Below are 20,150 nucleotides of genomic sequence, written 5' to 3' on the forward strand. Positions count from 1 at the left end.
ACTTAAGTCTGTTTTAAGACAAATTTAAGACAAAATCCTAACTTCTGTGAATACCAAAAGTAGTACGTTTAGGATTTTGTCCTAAGTTAGTTCTGTGAATCGGGCCCTTAGGCAGACTCTTTTCATAGGTTAACTGGTAACTTTGCATAGACTGTAGCAATTGGTGTTGAAATTAAAATTGTGCATGAGCCAAATTGGGTTAGTGTGGCTCAGTTATACGTCTAGAGAATGTTGATTCAGAGTTCCACCACCCCTATCTAAGACCTGGGACTTCCCTAAATGCAGGTAAAGAGAATCCCTTCCCATCTCCGAACCAGGAGGGGGAATGTACTCAGAGCCATAAAAAAATCCAGAAATAGCAGTTTGGACCAACTGGGGCAGATTTGTGTCTGCTGTGCTGTAAGCAATCTCTGTGTTTATAGCAAGCTTTCACTTACCTTTTGCTGTTGGTTTTAGTTGTTGTGGCTTTTAACTATCTGTGTTTATTAACAGCATCAATATTTTAGTATCGGTCATACAAAATAATTGCTATTGTCCTTCTTCAGGATTTGCAAAATTACTTCCTGTGATGTCACTTCCACCAACTATGCCACAGTTCATAACGTTGCTTCTCTGTTGCAGATGCGATACACAAGGAGGGTCTCAGTGTGGCCCGTGGCGTTCGTTGGGGGTCTCAGATATGAGTCTCCTAAACTTGACCCAACAGGGAAAGTTGTTGGCTGGAAAACTGTTTTCGATCCAAGCCGCCCATTTGCCATCGACATGGCGGGATTTGCTGTTAGTGTGCGACTAATCTTGGAGCGACCACATGCAAACTTCAAACTGGAAGGACTCAAAGGAGGCTATCAAGAGAGTAGTTTACTGAAGGACCTGGTATCGATGGAAGGGCTGGAACCCAAGGCGTCCAACTGCACGAAGGTTAGTGCGACAGCGTACATGAACACTAAACATGTTGCTGCTGCAAGGGGTAGCAATTCGCAAATTTCTAACAAAAACTGTTAATTCCACCCTGCAAACCAGTCACATTTGATGTTGTATATAAAAATATTTAGGTGAAAAAGTGTCAATTTCATGTAACAATATAACTAATCTTTCTAGCAAATAGGAACTTATATTCTCGCAATTGATTAAATAATTAACAATCAATATATGATTGCTATTAATTAAAACAAGTGATCAGGGAGAAGCTTCTTTTATTTGTTTATGATATATATAATGTGCACACCATGAGCAAGTAAATTCTTATGTTTGCTGATTCACTGCCAGTTCTGACTTTATCTGCTGTGTTATTCTTGAATTGAATAGTAATGTTATTAGAACCTTTCTGAAAAAACATATTGTTTGGGAGTGCCCTCATGTTTATGGTAAAGTCTTTACAGAGTTTAAGGACTTCCATCTATTTTACTCTTTTGAGATTGTGATGCACATAGATGAACTCATCATGTGATAAAACGTAAGCTCACATGTATGAGGGTACTACCGGAAGCTCAAACAAAAAACACTTGGTTGAAATCCAGTATCTATGATAATTCCATCAAAAAGGGTTTAAGAATCCAGGTGCCAGACTCCCCCTAAACCTGAAGAAAAAACACTGCATTACATCTACTATGAAATCTCTCTAATGGCTGTAGGTGCATCAGAGAATCACATTTTGTGTGTCTCTTCCTTAAAGACCTCCAGCGCTCAGGCAGGAGCGCCAACAGACCCTGCCAACTGGGCAACAATGCCTCTGGCCTCTTAGACCCTACAACCCTCAGATCAGTCCACAACCAACTTCAAGCAAACAATCCCAACAGGTTTCAATATATTTAACTCACTGCACCCTCAGGCGAGAACCTCACCCTACTTGATGTACTACAATGAGAACCTGACAATAATACTGGCCCACAAATTCTTCCACAAGTGACTGATCTATCCCGGGATGAGCCCTGCAAGCCACGAGTAACAGAACCTCCTCCCGAACCATCCGTCTAACTGTTCCAATCACTACAGGGGAGCCGTCGACCATCTACTTCGGCTCTTGAAGGTGATACTCCTACTCTGTAGCGATGTATGGCGAGCACAATGCAGCTGGGTGGCAAAGAGGAGGCATGCGGGTACTTTACAAGCACTTGATTAGTATAAGGAATACTGTGTGAGGGTGGCTGAATGGTGGGCTATGCAGATTTTTGTGATAAATAGGGGGCGGCAGTGGATGGTTTCTGCCATATACTGGTTTGGCGGCAGCTGTTTGCCAATCTTGGGCAGGGTTTCCACGAGAACCAGAAACACATGTTAATCCAATCCCTCCCAGACATGGGAGATGAGGCAAACTCATCACTCAAATATACTCATTGTCGATAACACGCACAACTACCCATATAACTACACTGAAGATACAATGTGAAGGTGAAATGGGCATGGAGTTAAGGGAAGGGGACTGGACATTTATATTGGGTAACTGCTGGAGAGTTAGACGTAATGCACGAGTAAAACTATATAGATGCATATATAGGAATTACAACACACCACAGTGGCTGCACAGACTAGATTCCTCCAGATCAGAACAGAGCCCCAAATGCAGAGCAACAGAGGGACCCTATATTCACATGTGGTGGACATGCCCTGATGTGATTGCCTTTTGGGGTGAGGAAATTCAGACTTCAGGAATACTAACCGAGTTGCAAATGCAGCCAATGATACAGATGTGCTTACTGGTACTAATTACCCGTAATAAACACACAAAATATGTTGAGACGTTATAGGAACTAGGCCTCTCTGTGGCAAAGAAGTGTGTACACCTAAGATGGATGTCCAAATGACTGCCAATTGGAAAGCAATTGTTATGGGAATTTGCGAGGTGGGTACAAGCTGAATATGGGGTAAACCACAGATAGGTTTACAACGGAGTGGAACAGAAAGGATGGAATGGGACTTAGTAGAAGTTCGGATACAACAGGAAATGGGAGACCCTGAACCAGGACAAGCTGTGGAGGGGACAATTGATTAATACCCTTAGATATCTGTGAGGCTTATCTGCTGTAATTGTTGCAATAGTACCAATTATGCTGTTTAAGTGATCCAATGTTATCATGTGCTTTTATGGTTATTTCATAGGTGAATAAAGAAAAATCGAATCAAAAAAAAGAAATCCAATGTTATGTATGGATTTATATTTATTTGCACACAGTGTGATTCAAATCTCTCTCCTTGTTTAGGGAGTTGGGGATGGCACAAGTTAATGAATTGTAATGTTATTTTGTTTTGAAAATCAAGAAAAAAATGTAAAGGTAAACAAACATAAACTCCAGAAAATGCACAAAGAGGTAAAAGCGAAGCATTAACATAAAAAGGAAAGACCCATTTAGTGGCTGATTTGTACAAAGCGAAAACAGAAAACCTGGATAAATTGTTGCTCCCCCGCTTACATTTTGTGATCATAGGCAAGTATTTTATTACACCAAGCTTCATTTTCTTCATTATCGCATATGAAACCACCTTCAGAATATTAGTTGTACAAAATCCTGTTGTGTTTGATTTAATAGACTATACTGTTGCTCTCTAACAATCTGGGCCATGTACCGGCATTAAATGACAACTGTCTTGCCTCTTAGTTCACTGACTGTTTTTATTTAAAAACTCACTTTTAATAAGTACTTCACAGTGCAGTGCTATGCGACATATTAATGTCAAAGCTTCCACATGCTGAAGTTTTTTTAATTTTGAAGAGAAAAAAAGATAGTATAAGGAATGAAAGAAAGAAAGCCAAGCCCTTCGCATATCTCCCATGGAATATTATATTAGAACATTGGGAGTTCCATTTAAGAAAATGAAGTGGCTCAGGGCCAATAAGGGCTGGTATAAGCATTCTGCTCTTACATTCCAATGTTTTTTATTTTGTTCCTTCCTTTTGAATGTAGAGCATTCTATTCTGAATGGTTGGAATGTTCTAATAGCTTTAGAAAGCTTCTGCCTCAGGCTGTTCCAGTTGCCAAAGGCTCCTCGGATGTTCTGGACCTTTGACAACTGTTATAGCCCTCGTCAGTGGACTATAATGCTGTATAATGTCACAGTTACTAAACTTGTGCCAAAGTCATCATTTTTAATTATGTGATGTAGATTATATTAATAATATGTTCATGTTCACACGTCTTTATTTCGAAATGTTTCATCATAAAAGACAATCATAAAAATTAACTCAGACCTCATTCCCTAACTATTAAAAACAATCATACAAATAAGATTATGTTATAACAATATAACATGAATACAATTAAAGACGTACTAAAAATATGTTATAAAAACAGATTTGAGAAATTAGTCAACTATCTGTTGGGTGCTTAGCTCTAATAATCCACAACCAACCCAAGAACTTTGCAACTGCTATGACCACTAATTCTGTTGTGTTAGTCCTCATTATCCGCAAAGCCTCCAGCCCCTCACTTGTTCTCATATTTTAACAAATAGGTTTTAGCCATTTATTCCAGGGGGGGGCTGAGTAGGCAGGGCAAGCGAAGAAAAAGTGGCCTAGTGACTCTTTTTGGTCCTCACACCAAGGGGAAAACGCATTTGTCTGTCCTTGCCATTTAATAGTGAATAATCTCAACGGGAGTGACCCAACCCTAAACTGGTTTTAAAGCTTCCAATCACCACTCTTGGTGATGATATCCCAATAAGCCTCTAGGGAAGGGTCTAGTTTGTGTTCTAGGAACCTACCAGACAGGGAGGTTAATATTTACATAAGAGGAGATCAAAGTTTTGATTCCACCACCGAATTTGGGCGAAGTGCGCAACTTTTGCCAATTGCAATGTTGCAAAGTTTTCCCTTTAGAAATGTGTTTGCAGAACAAATGTCCTACTCAACTCTTTATTTTGCAGAGAAATGTCACTTAAAAGGTAGTCTTGTTGAATTTCTTTCTCACAAACGCCCACGTTATGCAGATTGTTCACCTGTATTTGGAAACATCTCCAAAATCCTACAGCATGCAATGCTTTTAAAGGGTTATAGAAGCAAGGTGCAGCCATGTCCCAAATACCTAAAATACATGTACATTGCAAGATTTCTGCTCAAATATTGTGGCCATACCTGTTCGCCCCCCTTTTTTCAGGTCTTAAAACATCAGTTGGAAATGGGGGATGACTCTTTTGCATTATGATGTGAGTATTAAAAAACTCGGCATGGCAGTCTTGCGAAAGTATAACGCCTCTACACATGAGAAACATTTTGCAGAACAAAATACTTTTTTATGAAAATGCCTTTCCGAGCTGTAGACAAATGAATACAACATAAATGAACGAAATTCTAAGTGCAGATTTCAGCCAGATTCCAAAACCTTATTTGTAAAAAAAAGAGTTCCAAAGAAAGTGAGAGAAAGAAACTTAACAATTGCCTCCCAAAACTAAACATTTGGAATGGCAGAGAATAATATGGTTGTTTATTGATCTAAATAGTGCATATTTCAAATGTTGATTTTCGGTTAGAGCTGGGGGGCGCTTGAGATCGCAGAGGCCATGAAAAGAATGGGAGATGAGATTTGTGGGTGCTATACAACTCCACCAATAAATAAGTAACCATTTGAAATAAAGAATTTCACTCAGATATGCCAGCCATACACTGGGGACATTTCTAATGCAGATTGATTCTAGATGAGCAAAGAAACGTTAAACACCGCATTCCTTCTGCATGAAATCCAGACACTGTGGATTTTTACCTTGTGTTGAATATGTTCAGTGTAGGGAAATCAAAAGGGGTGGAGGAAGAGGTGGTGCTGTGTGGCACCGAGGTGGGCACGTCCTCCTCTTGCGAAAGTAACAGTAATCAGAAAGGTCCACCTCAAAGAGGGCCAGTGTGTATCCTGTTTTTTATGGAATACACACAATGTGTTAAAATGCCCCTCACACACCAAAAGGGTCCTTGGTGTCATGCTTCATCATCGGGGTCTTCCCGCCCGGCTGCCGGACGGGGCAGTGCTGCGACAAGCGACTACGCTGGAGCACCTTTTAAATGTGGGTGCTTTGTGAGTGAATTTGAGTGAGTGTCAGTGGGGTCAGGGGTGATGAAAAGTGATGTTAAAAAATACCTGGCCTAGTGATAGAAAAAACTATTTAATAAACACTGGCTGGTATTATTAAAAAGGTGGTGTCGGAAAGGTTAAGCGAGTTAATGGGCTTACTTTCCTGTGCGGGGTTTTTCTATCACTAGGCCAGGTATTTTTTAACATCACTTTTCATCACCCCTGACCCCACTGACACTCACTCAAATTCCTTTAGGCCCATAGGAATGAATGGGAAAGCCATTCCTTATTTGCGATTCGCAATGCGATTTCTACATGCATCCCGTTTTGCGAGTCTTTCGTAGCGAATCCTTAAAATTCGCTATTAAGGACTCGCAAAACATGACCATGATGAATCTGGGGGTATGGGCCTGTTTTACGAGTTTTTGACTCCCAGCAGCGCAGCAGGGCTGCGCCGCAAGTCACATTGCTGTGCTGCCCTGCATTGAAAGGAACGGGCAGCAATGTGCCTTATTAATGAAATACGGTGCATTCCTGTCCTTTCCAGCTGCGCTGGCGCCGTTTTGGCTGACTAGCATCAGCATACAGAGACTCTGGCTTCTCCGTTGCAGGCAGGATTGTGTTTGTGCAGGAAGTGCCACCTTCCTGTCCAAAAACAATCCCGGGAGGCATTTTTCTCTTTGCAGGTGTGCTGAAGAATGAAGCACACACGGAAAGAGGAAAAAACAAGGAGAACTAGAATATTGCTCCTGTTTACGCCTGCTTTGGGAGGCGTATGGTTTTTAAAAAATTTTTTTTAATTTTATTGAACAAAGCTGAGTAAGAAATCCCTGCTTTGGAGAGGCGTATGTTTTTTTTTATTATTTTAAAAAAAATATTTTATTGAACAAAGCTGAGTAAGTGATCCCTGCTTTGGGGAGGCGTATGGTTTTGATGCTGCTCAGGTTCACGTGATTAAGTAAATCTGGGACAGCATCAAAATCCATGGGTGCTGCGTCTTTGGAAAACCTCCTTGACAAAGAGTAAGGCAGTGTGCTGCACTGCCCTGTCTTACTCCATATCTATCAGGCCATGCAAAGATATGCAGGGTGGCTTTGTTTCGCCTCATACAAAGGACTTGTGGCCCTCCAACAGGGCCCAACACGTGGGTGAGTGGGACTGCTGAATAACGACACGTACACTAGATATTGGGTTAGCCGGAAAGACTCCGAGCGGTCTTCCGCATGTTTATTTATACCCCCGGCGCGAGCCCGCCCCGGGGTGTGCATGCGTGCGTGCAGGGAAAGAGATACATTGTAGGAGAGAGCCCGGGTGGCTCTCTACATCCCTCCCTTAATTTAGTTCTGTCCACACTGCAGGCACCGGACTTCATTTTACGGCGATGTCCAGGCAAAGTCTCTCATCCGCAGGTTAGGCCTTTGGTTGGGCCTCAGACTGTATCTGGGGTTCCGGGTCCATGGTGGTTCGACAACCCCAGCCGGGGTTGCCCCCGTGCTTTCACTCATATCAGTCACCCTTGGTTGACCTTGCTCTGCATCCGGGTCCTGTGATGTCGGCCTGGGCTGATTCTCACCCCGTTGTTGTACCACAGTTGACCTTGGGGAGCTCCTGCTGATGTCCAGATCTTCATACTCCCCAGCTTCCACTCCTTCTTCTACTCTTCGTCCTCCAGTTGTCTCGGTTACTTTTCTGAAGCATGACACATTCCGTGTCACTACTTGTCCATTCCTCTTTGCGGTTACCATTGTCCCTTGTCCACTCTCCACACTTCCGACTCGAACGGAGTTCGGAATTTCCATCCTGGATGGCGGTCTTTGACGACCACCAAGTCTCCTTCCTTTATCTTCGGTTCTTTGGCATGGCGATATTCGCTCGCCTTGATGTTGGTGTTCTGTCCCCTAGCTTGAGTGGCCTCGGCATTCCTCTCTGCCGGCACCCATGTGCTATCGGTCGGGATGCTGTCCCGGGGTGCACGCTTAAACAGCACATGGGCAGGGGCACACTTTGTCGTTCAGTGAGGCGTTTGTCGGTATGCTCCTAGGAATTGGTCAAGGGCTGTCTCTGGGTCTTCCCCATTGTCCACCGCAATCCGGAGGGCCCTATTTAGTGTTCGCATTAGTCTTTCAACTTCCCCGTTTGCCTGGAGCCACAGCGGGGTGATCTTTCTGTGTTTGATCCGGAGGGCCTCCAAGTATGACTGAAATTCTCTCCCTTGAAAAGGGGGTCCGTTGTCGGACTTGATTTCCTCCGGGAGCCCCATCGTAGCAAAGACGCGGCTCAGCACCTTCTTGACTTGCGGGAATGCTGTGGACGGTATGACTTCAACTATGGGGAATTTTGAGAATGAGTCGACTAACACCAGCATGTGTCTTCCATCTGGAAAACTGCCAAAGTCTATGCTGAGGTGTGTCCAGGGTGTCTGAGGGGCTTCCTCCGTGATAACAGGTGCAGGGGCTGTTTCTCCACCCGTGATCGTGCAGGCATGGCAGGACCGTATCATGGCGTCCACTTGGCTGTCCATGGCAGGGAACCACACTTTGCTCCTTAGACGTGCTTTTGTCTTGGCCATGCCTTGGTGTCCCACATGCGCTAGACTCAAGGCTCTTTGTTGGAGGCTTTCCGGTATGACGATGAGGTGTCCTCGTAAGATGATTCCTTCATCTCCCATGCTCAATTCGCTGTGTACCTGCCACAGTTGTTGTCTTGCGTGGCTCACCTCCGGCCGGAGGCTTGAGGCACCATCGAGGAAGTGGGCCCAACGGTTTTCATCCAGAGCTCGGCAGACTTTCATCAGAGTCTCGTCCATGGCGGTGGCTTCTCTAATTTCTTTGAGTGACATGTTCTCCGGACACGCGGCCTGCGTGATCATGTGGACGAATTCCTCGACTTCCCCTCCTTCGTCTTTGGGCGGACACTGGTTGATGACATCCGGGTGCCGGGACAGGTAATCGGCCGGGTTGTGGGTCCCTGGGCGGAACACGATTTTGAAGTGGTATCCCTGCAGCTGGACTGCCCATCGTTCAATGCTTGGGGGTGCTAACCGTGATGATCCCGCAAAGAGGGGTAGAAGTGGCTTGTGGTTGGTTACCACCGTGAATTCCTGCCCACAGAGGTAGAGGTGAAAGTGCTGGCATGCCCACTTGATGGCCAGGGCTTCTCTTTCTATCTGCGCGTATCTGGTCTCGGTGTCAGACAGTGCTTTGCTGGCATAGGCAACAGGCTTCCACTCTTCGGGTCCGTATTCTTGCAGGAGGACTGCTCCCAGTCCCACGGGACTGGCGTCAACGATTAACTCGGTCCGATGACGTGGCTGGAAGTAGGCCATGGTGGTGTCCTCCAGAAGGCTGGCTTTGATTGCTTGAAACGCTTTGTTTGCGGTTCCAGTCCAGTCCCACTTTTGGTCGGCTCTGGTGAGGGCTCTGAGAGGTTCTGCGATTGCGGCTAAGTTGGGTATGAACCGACCGCAATAGGTGGCCATGCCCAAGAAGCTGCGTACCTCGGTTGGGTTTCGGGGAGTGCTGGCTGCCTTGATCGCCTCCGCTTTCTTGGGGTCTACTTTCAGGCCCTCCCTCGTGAAGATGTACCCAAAAAGGTCTATTGACTCCTGGTAGAAGGAGCATTTTGCTCTGTGCAGGGTCAGGCCGCTGTCCGCAAATCTTTGAAGGGCTGCCCTCAAGTTGACGTGGTGTTCTTCTAGTGTTGCGGAGTACACCAGAATATCATCGCTGAGGTTGATCAACCCCCTCAGTCCCGATAGTACTTCTCGAATGGCATTTTGGAAGGCCTCCGCCGCGGAGGAGACACCAAAGCTGAGCCGGGTGTAGTGTCGCAACCCCACGTGGGTCGAAAAGGTGGTGATGTACCTGCTGGCTGGTTCCAACTCGAGCTGATGGTAGCCCGAGTTAAGGTCTAGCTTTGAAAACCATTTCGCCCCGTTTAAGTCTGCTACTATATCATCCATGGTGGGAGTGATATGTCTTTCGCGTTTGACGGCTGTATTGGGTAGCCTCATGTCCACACATAGACGGATGGCCCCTGGCTGCTTCGGCTTTGGTGCGACTACCAGCGGGGAGACCCAGGGTGTCGGGCCCGACACTTTCTCGATTACTCCTAGGTCTTCAAGCTTCTGGAGCTCCTCTTCGACCTATGGCCTGAGGTTGAAGGGCACCCGCCGGTGTCGGAGTGCTACAGGCCTGACTGACGTGTCTATGTGCAGCTTGAATCTTCGCCCCTTTAGTTTTCCTAGGCCCTTGAACAGCTCCGGAAAATCTTTCAGCATGAAATCCGCATGTGCCTGGTGTACTTGATTGGCAAAGAATACCAGGCCGAGGTCCTCTGCCGTGTGGCAGCTCAGAAGTGTACCTTTCTTTCCTACCGTGATGTGAAATTTGGTTTCAGTGGAATACTCGCCGTTGACTACTGTCGTTTGAATTACTCCTCTTAGTGGTAGTGGTTCTGTTCCCCCGTAGGTGTAGATCCTTGCTATGGAGGGTGTCAGTGTGGGCTTCGGAGACATCTTCTCGTATTGATCCGAGTCCATGACGTTCACGGATGCCCCCGTGTCTATCAAGGCATTGACTTTGGTGCCATCTACCGCAATGGAGCACATGGGCGGCGGCCTCCTTCTTGTGGACGCTCTGCTTACGTAGGAGACGACGTACACTTCGTCGTCCTCGTCGTCCTCGTACCGTGGTCGCCTTTCCTGGGCCTGAGTGTCCGGATGGGGTGGTTCCTGGTCGAGGGACAGCTGTCGGATGCACTGCGTCACTGCCCTGGCTCGTGGACCGGCTGACCTGAACTTCCCTCCCCGACAGATGGCGGCAAAGTGGTTCATGCGCCCACACTTGAGGCACGTTTTCCCTTTCGCGCCACATGTGGCTGTGGTCGGGTGATCCTCTCCGCAGTATCCGCATTGGTTCCCTCACGGCGGGGTGTTCCGTTGTCTTGCTGGTGGGAACCTCCTCTGTATCGCGTCGATCCGTTCTTCCTTGATCGGCGTTGTCCTTGCAGCAGGCGGGGTGATCATCGGCGTGCGTAGCGCAGCTTCCATTTCCTCTGCCCTGGCGTCAGACAATTCGTGCGACCTGGCCAGGATCAATATCTCGTCGAGCGATATACCCGGTTGCCTGAGGATCAGCTTTCTCAGCAGCTTTGACTTGCACCCCACTATGATCTGATCTCTTATTTCTTCCCGTGGGTTGGCGAACGGGCACGTGCTTGCTAGCCGGCGGAGCCGGGCATAGTACATGTCAACCGACTCGGAGTCAGTCTGCCAGGCGCGTTTAAACTTAAACTTTTCAAAGTCATTATTGAGCTGGGGATCAAAATGCGCGTTTAAAGCCGCGACTGCGGCATCGTAGTCATGCTCAGGGCCCGTGTTGGGGAGCGATTCAAACAGTTCGTAGATTTCAGGTCCCCCATACAATATCAGAAGTGACCTCTTCACCGTTCCGACGTTTCCCTTGTGCCCTTAAAGTAGAGGTTGAGCCTCCTGACCCACGCCTTCCATCTGAGCGCCGCCGTTGCTGGGTCTGCCGTCTCGCTGAAGGGTGGAATGGGCGCTGCGCCGGAGTGGAGGTGGGCGGGCGCCGCTGGCATAAGGGCCCCTGCTTGGGCCTGGACCTGTGGTTGAGGAGCGGGTATCACCGGTGGCGGCTGGACCACTGGAGGTGGGTTTTGGCCCGCCCCGTCTTGGGCCGCACCTGTCGCTACAACGGACATTGTGGTCTCCCATCTCTAGTGTAGGAGCTTCGGGTGTTGTGGTGCTCAGTGTGACTCTACCCTGCCACTTCTTGATTTGATTGGTTGCTACTTGAATTTGCCAATGCTTGTTAGAGGCACAGAACGCTGGGTGTGGAGTGAGGCCCTTGCCCCTTCTCACAGGGTAGGTTGCTTGCAGGGAGCTCAGGACGCTAGGCGAGGGCAGGAGGCGACTTGCCTTTGCATGTGCTTGTTGGAACCTTTATTATTTTTTTTTTTCGTGTCTCTCAGGGCCTGCCGTGTGAACTGAGGCGCGCAATGGCTCTGCGCGTCGTCGCTGTGGCCTGAACAGGCTGCCGCCAGAGGGCTGTGCTCGCGCACGCTGCAGGGGAGGCCGAGGGCGCGATAGGCCTCGCTGGGCCACGTGATGCAGACGCGTGTGGAGGGCTTGACTCGCGGCGGCCGGAGGATCGGTGCTGGGATGCACGCCTCCACGCAGGCTGGGCGAGGGACACTCCAAGGTGTCGCGCAGGCAGGGCAGGCAGAAGGACTCACCAGCAGGATCTTTCGGCAGCACGCCGACTCCCCGCGAGCCCCGCCAGCTGAAGGCGCTCCCTTGCAGGAGACGCGTGGGCGGGCCTCGGGAGTCGGCACAGCAATGCGGGTGGGCACCGCAGTCGGATGCAGGCAACACGGTGCCGCGGGACACTGCAGGGCACGCGTGGGTTCGAATCCCACCCTCGTCGCCGATGTGGCGCTCCAACAGGGCCCAACACGTGGGTGAGTGGGACTGCTGAATAACAACACGTACACTAGATATTGGGTTAGCCGGAAAGACCCCGAGCGGTCTTCCGCATGTTTACTTATACCCCCGGCGCGAGCCCGCCCCGGGGTGTGCTTGCGTGCGTGCGTGCAGGGAAAGAGATACATTGTAGGAGAGAGCCCGGGTGGCTCTCTACAGGACTGACAGGCTTGCTCCAGCTGCGTAAGCCTCTCATAAACACGCCCCTGAGAGCAAAAACAGGTCTGAGGAGTTACACAATGGATTGCAATTGGCCTGGGAGTTAAGACCGAATCTCTTTATTGTGCTTTGAAGAATAAATCATTTCAGGGTAGTTTTTGAGAAATAACCTCTGTGAAGAAATGCATATTTGAGAAAGGGCGCTCGGATGTGTGTATTCTGTCTCAAAGCTGCGTGATATATAAAAATGTTCAAATAATGAATGTTTGACCGACAGTATTTGTTAAGACTCACTCCAGTAATTACATTGGTATCTTCAAAATTCAGCCTTGGGTAACAAATCTCCCTATCAGAATGTGCCGAGGCAAATTAGATCATAAAAATGCGTGAGAATAAAAGAAATCTCATTAAAAAAATGTGACGGAAGTGGAAATATCTGGAGCTGGCTCAACAAACAGTTATTACACTGAACATTTGGAAAATATGACGACCAGGTGGCATAAATTACACACTGCGTGAACTTTTGTTTTTCGATTAATATCACATATTATTTGATCTTGTTTTGATTTTAACAATTTTATACTGGAATCGCACTGTTGTTAACTACTCAGTAGAGGGACAGGAGCGGAAAAGATGAGTACATTTGGGAGTTATTCAGTTCTTGCAGGTGGGAGTTTTTATGGCTTCCCAGATACATTGGGTTTCTAGGACGGAACAAAGATAAGACATTAAAAGTACAACATGCAAATTATAGTAACCACAAGGACTCACATCCCCCATTCAGGTAATAGATTGTATTTAATTATTGTTTGCATAGTTACTTGAAAGCATTGCAATAAAATGACAATTTTAAAACACAAAACTCCATTAGTCTCCGTTAATAAAAACAAGTCTTAGTTAATAGATCACACATGTGAGCAATCAGATTATACATACAACAGACCCTGTATGGTTAAATAAAATACCACATGTAATGAAAACATAAAAATTCGCTATGCAAATATGTTCTGTGAGTGGCTGTTACAAAATAGGCTGCCGGCCTCAATTAGTTGGTCTTGATTGGCCTCATCCATCAAGTCTATGGGCCCGATTCACAGAATGAATTTAAGACTCAATCCTAAACTTACTACTATTTTGGTATTCACAGAATGAACTTACTACTTTTGGCATTCACAGAATGCACTTACTACTTTTGGTATTCACAGAAGTTAGGATTTTGTCTTAAGTTTGTCTTGAGACAAACTTAAGACAGACTTAAGTTAGGATTTTGTCTTAAGTCTGTCTTAAGTTTGTCTTAAGTCTGTCTTAAGTTTGTCTTAAGACAAACTTAGGACAAAATCCTAACTTCTGTAAATACCAAAAGTAGTAAGTTCATTCTGTGAATGCCAAAAGTAGTAAGTGCATTCTGTCAATACCAAAATAGTAGTAAGTTTAGGATTGAGTCTTAAATTCATTCTGTGGTTCGGGCCTTATGTCCACAAGAGCGGCCAGTATTGACCGTTGCTTGATCAGGACCATGAAGGGGTAAGAGAGCCATATGTCCTTGTTAAAGTGCAAATGCAGAAGACAGGGTGAGTGCTCCTGAGGAGCTAACAGGGCGTGGAGGAGAGGCATGCCGCATGGGGTTGCCCTCATACAGTGAGCTGAGCCCAGACGGCCTCCCCATCTGGTCACAGCTGATCAGTGCACGTAGCAAAATTACTTCCACCCACCTGAGATGTCGTTCAGCTTAGTTAAGTTGCTAATTGCACAGCATGTTGACTGGATCTGTTGTGGGGCATAATTTTTTCTACCTTCAGCAAAAATTTCACAAAGCGACAGTTCAGCTGAGGGTCTCCTGATTCAAAGCAGGCCATCCCCGCCTGCCTCCGTGAGCGTATGCCTTTTTGGTTAAAAGGGGTTCATAGCTGCTGTCTCCTTTCTCCCAGCACTGCTTCGCTGGAGAAGACAAGATGAACCAAGACTTCCTTCCCCGTCCTGCATAAGCGGCAAGTGTCAGAAAGGCCCTCCCACAGCCGGGCGCGGGGTGAAATTTTGAAGGCAATGGCCCCAGCCGATACCTTAGGAACTGCACCTTAACAAAGACAGGATATCCTGTGTTAAAATATTTTTATGGTGCAAGGTTTTTTTAATTATTTAATGTCATCCATCCATGAGCTCTGTGTGACAGGGAAGCCTTGTCTTCGGCGAGCAAGCAGGATTATAATGATTTCAAGACCAGCCTATTGAAGACCTGATGGCTGGTTGGCATTTCCCAAAGTTGTGTGAGCCCAGTGGCTTCTAGTGATTCCCGAAGGTAGGTCCTTGCCGCCAACAGGCCTTGATCCTGCAGCTCCTTCCTTAGCAGGTAGTTCAGTGTTTTAGGCTCATTTTTCCTAATTTTGTTCTGGAATATTAAATATGCTCCCCACCTGGCCAGTGACTGTTTTAGCAAGCAAAATTCCAGCGGAATCTATGCCGAATAGGTAAAGCGCGTAAGTGAGAAAATTATTCTATACAAGCGTGCTGTTATGTTAACAGGAACACTGGCATCTCTGCCTCTTAGTAATTCTCCCCAGTATGAGATCATTGGTATGATTTTGGCCTGTGCTACTTGTAAGAGCGGTGGCATTCAGATAATAGGTTATCACCATTCCAGCATGTAGAAGTCCACATCGCTGATGTATTTTTAACATCAATCAATCAATCAATCAATCAATCAATCAATCAATCAGAACACTTGTAAAGCGCGCTACTTACCCGTGAGGGTCTCAAGGCGCTGAGGGGAGGGGGTGCCGCTACTGCTCGAAGAGCCAGGTCTTGAGGAGTCTTCCTGAGGCGAGTAGGTCTTGGGTCTGACGTAGGTGGGTAGGGAGGGTGTTCCAGGTCTTGGTGGTGAGGTAGGAGAAGGATCTGCCGCCGGAGGTTGTTAGTTGGATGCGTGGGACATCGGCGAGGGCGAGGGTGGCGGAGCGGAGCTGTCGGGTCGGGGTGTAGAAGTTGAGTCTGCTGTTCAGGCAGGCTGGTCCGGCGCTGTGGTGTGCTTTGTGTGCGTGGGTGAGGAGCTTGAAGGTGATCCTCTTGTCGACGGGGAGCCAGTGTAGGTCTCTCAGGTGGGGTGTGATGTGGCTGCAGCGGGGGACATTGACGATCAGTCGGATGGTGGCGTTTTGGATGCATTGTAGTAGTCGTAGGTGTTTGGCTGGGATTCCTGCATATAGTGCATTACCGTAGTCCAGTCTGCTGCTGACGAGGGCCTGTGTCACCGTTCTTCTTGTTTTGGTCAGGATCCGCTTGCAGATCCTGCGGAGCATGCAGAGGGTATTGTAGCAGGAGGAGGAGACGGCGTTGACCTGTTTAGACATGGAGAGGGAGTAGTCGAGGATTAATTCTTGGTTGCGTGCATGGTCGGTGGGTGTTGGTGCTGTTCCCAGTGTGGTCGGCCACCAGGAGTCGTCCCAGGCTGAGGGAATGGGTCCGAGGATGAGTACCTCCGTCTTGTCCGAGTTCAACTTCAGACGGCTGTGCTGCATCCAGTCGGCGACGGCCTTCATTCCCTTGTGGACGTTGCTTTTGGCGGTGTGCGGGTCCTTGGTGAGGGAGAGGATGAGCTGGGTGTCGTCGGCGTAGGAGATGATGTTGAGGTCGTGTTGGCAGGCCACTTGTGCGAGGGGGGCCATGTAGACGTTGAACAGTGTCGGGCTGAGGGATGAGCCCTGGGGGACGCCGCAGATGATGTTGGTGGACTCGGATCGGAAGGGCGGGAGGCGGACGCTCTGGGTTCTGCAGGAGAGGAAGGACGTGGTCCAGTCAAGGGCCTTCTCTTGGATTCTGGCTTCTAGGAGGAGTGTCTTCAGAATGAGATGGCAGACCTTGTCGAAGGCAGCTAACAGGTCCAGGAGGATGAGGGCAGATGTTTCGCCTTTGTCTAGTTGGCGCCTGATGTCGTCTGTGGCGGTGATGAGGACTGTCTCGGTTGTGAGTTGAAAAGAGCTGGGGAGAATTCTACCAAGATAAAACTAGCCCCATCACCTTCAGAAGCTTTCATAAGGGTTCACTCTGGAAAAACAGATATCATTGAGCATTTTCCAACACAATTTTCTAATGATTTGGGTGTTCAACCGCCATCCAACATTGATCAAACAAAGGTGGTGTTAAGAACAGTAAATCTGTACTTCCTTGTACTTACTTACTTGATGATTTGCTCCTATTTGTACATCCTTGTACGTACTTACCTTGATGATATGCTGGTAGTCGCACTTCCTTGTATGTCCTTACCTTTATGATATGCTTCTAGTCGAATCCCCTTGTACATCCTTAACTTGATGATATGCTGCTAGTCACACTTCCTTATACGTCCCTACCCCGATGATATGCTGGTGTTCACACTTCCTTGTAAGTACTGCCCTCGATGATATGTTAGCAATCATACTTTCTTGTACTTACTTACCTCAGTGATACGCTGGTAGTCGTACTTCCTTGTATATACTTACCTCGATGATACGCTAGTAACAGTACTTCCTTGTACGTGCTTACCTCGATGATATGCTGATAGTCGATGTTCTGGATTATCAGAACAATGTGCAAGTTAATTTCATTGACATCAATAATCAATATTGTAGCATATAGTCCACATGCCCTTTCCTGTTCTGCTTTTCTCTTTCAAAAGTAAACAAATAACAATGGCCTCCGCAACAGTTAGACCATGCAGCCCAATCCTTACAAAATCAAAGGACAAAGCTAAGGACTGGAACAATTTAATTTAAATAATTACCATTTAGTGGGGTTCACCATGAAATGTGACTTCAGTCTCCCTATTGGTACAAGCACAACAGTTGGCTCTAGTGGCAACTCTACATGTTTTGAATCACAGCTCCAAGTGGAAGCAGTCTGAGCATGCATTCCTCCACTCCATTGATTATAGATGACCTGTGATGGTGCTTTCTCATTACAAGTGTGTTCTGCTGGTAGAAGGCCTTTGTAACAAGAATTTCCACAAGTTTACTGCTAGATCAAGCACTCCTTCATACTACATTTTTATTACTGTGGGATAAGGAGCAATATATTGAAACATGCAGGAAGTGAAGATGCTTGCAAGTTTCTTACACCATGTAGGAGTGCTGCTGTTCAGGTCAAACCCAATCTTGTTTTTTCATCTAATTTCAGGTTCTCGTCTGGCACACAAGGACTGAGAGGCCGACACTAGTGAATGAAGGGAAACGAGGATTCACAGACTCAAAAGTGGAGGTTTAATCACAAGGTTCAGTGTGTGAGTATTACACTATTTGTCATTTCCTAATAGCTTAGTTGGATGGCCATTAATCATCAACAACTCCAGGTACTCTAATTCCTTATAAATCCTGGAGCAGATTTATTATTGTTTTGTGTTGCCCTTGCACCATTCAAGACGACCTAAGGCAACGCAAAACCTGGAATACGATATACCACGCCACGCTAGGCCACCCTACATGTCCCTGCATGGCTTGATAAATCTGGTGTAGTGCAAGTCGCACTGCATAGGTGGGGGGTTGTTACATGGCTAGAGTGTGGGTTTTCAAACACAGCCACCCATGCATTCTGACGCATTCTCAGATGTACATACACTGGTAAATGTGTCAGAATTGTACGCCTTCCCACCACAGGCGCAATGAGGAGAAATATCTTTATTTCCCCTCGTATCCTATACAATAAGTTATCTCTGAGGATTGTTTTGTGCAGGAAAGTGTTCCTTCCTACACAAAAACAATCCTGCCTGTAATGCAGGCCTCCTTGGACCATGACGCAACAGTGCCTTGGTTGGTGCTAGGCTGCATTGAGTGCGCCAGTGCACGGAGATGACAACACTGCACCCTCTAATGGTAAACATGGTGCAGTCCTGCCCCTCCCCATTTTTCAGTGCAGCAAGTTGTCTTGCTGCACTGCGTTGCATGAAAAATAATAAATATTGGCCCTGCTCTTCAAGCAGGAGTAATAATCTCCGGCTATTTGTGAATTGAATGCTTTCAAATAACAAGCATTTGCAATGCAACAAGACTAATCCAGGGGGAACATTCGAACGCCTTCTGAATGATTACATCCATCAAATGTCAGTTGCCGACCTTTGGGCTCTTAACCCCAGTCAGACTGTTTTTAAAAATATAATCAAAAAATGTGTAAGACTGAAATCTCTGGCTTCAGACAAAGCTCTTGTCACGAAACATAGTCATTCCTGGGTAGTAGTCAACTCCTATAAACGATTGACCCCTGCTGCCTACCTCTCCACGACATTTTCACTTTATCTAAAGCGCTGCCTGATTGCCCTAAGAATGGGAGACTGGCGCTTTCTTCAAAAACTACCCACCTGGCGTCGTAAGAAGGAGGACACAACATGCAGAGGATGTGGGTTAGCAACAGAAACAATCTTGCATGTGCTCTGCATCTGTCCCTCATTTAATTCCCAACGCAGATGTCTGCTTAAGCCAGAATGGAACAGGCTGGGAGTTCGGATCTGTAGGCATGCCATTATCGCTGCTCTGTCTCCAGATAATATTGTCTTAAACATAAATTTGTCCAAATGTATTCAGCATTCTTATCGACACCTAGATAAAATGGACACTGCTGAGGCCTTACTGCTGATCGACAAGATTGAACATGTATTTTAATAGAACTTGCAAAGACCGGGAGGGCTAATCTACAAATTGAAATGTTTTAACTAGCATGCTTACGGTCATATTTTATTTTTCTACTCTTCTATCATTTTTTATTCATAAAACTGTACACAATGTGATTTGTGCAATCTTTCAAAGATATGTTTTTTATATCTAAATAAAGAATTATTACAGGAACGTTTGAGCTATTGGTATTGTAAATGACATTTTTTTTATTTATGTGTTGGTTTTCAAAATAGCTAAATTAATAGCTTTGTCATTTACAATGCCAATAGTTATAACTTTCGCAAATGTGACACCTATAGCATTTGTAATGCAACATGTTTTGTATTTACTTGACTTAGATGTATTGATATTACAAATAACAATGGCTTTTAATTTTTTTAAGTAATTAATACTTAAATAAAAGTGATTGTAATTTATAATGGCAATAGCTTAAACTTTTGTAAATAACTTTTGTGAAGATTATGTTCAGTGTATTTTATTGTGACGAAAATCCAAGAACAGAAGTGAAATATTAACATCTTTTTGTGACATTTGTAATAAAGCTTGAAACATTGAGAGAACATATTTGAACCAGTTGTTGAATGGTTGCACAGATTGATGCTGTGATGCGAGGAGTGATGTGGTGGTGCTGAGTGATGCTGGGGTTGCGCTGAGTGATGCTGTGGTGGTGCTAAGTGGTACAGTGGTGGTGCTGAGTGGTGCAGTGCTGGTGCTGAGTGGTGTTGGGGTGGCGCTGAGTGATGCTGTGGCGGTGCTGAGTGGTGCTGAGTGGTGCTGTGTGGTGCTGTGTAGTGCTGAGTGGTGCTGTGGTGGTGCTGAGTGATAATGTGGTGGTGCTGAGTGATAATATGCTGGTGCTGAGTG

At 46.3% G+C, this 20,150-nt stretch overlaps 1 protein-coding gene across 1 annotated transcript in view; it reads left to right on the top strand.

Annotated features, from left to right (window-relative positions):
* LOC147698928 (galactosylgalactosylxylosylprotein 3-beta-glucuronosyltransferase 1-like) overlaps positions 1-20,150 on the top strand; it is a 430,388-nt gene that overhangs the window by 382,518 nt on the left and 27,720 nt on the right. Inside the window, exons 4-5 of the mRNA XM_086933531.1 lie at positions 622-918; positions 17,800-17,902. Of these exons, the coding sequence (XP_086789657.1) occupies positions 622-918; positions 17,800-17,886 (384 nt within the window). The 3' untranslated portion in view covers positions 17,887-17,902. The remainder of the gene's footprint in view (positions 1-621; positions 919-17,799; positions 17,903-20,150) is intronic.

This window comes from Lissotriton vulgaris, chromosome 8 (genome assembly GCF_964263255.1).
Source record: "Lissotriton vulgaris chromosome 8, aLisVul1.2, whole genome shotgun sequence".
NCBI classification, from domain to species: domain Eukaryota; kingdom Metazoa; phylum Chordata; class Amphibia; order Caudata; family Salamandridae; genus Lissotriton; species Lissotriton vulgaris.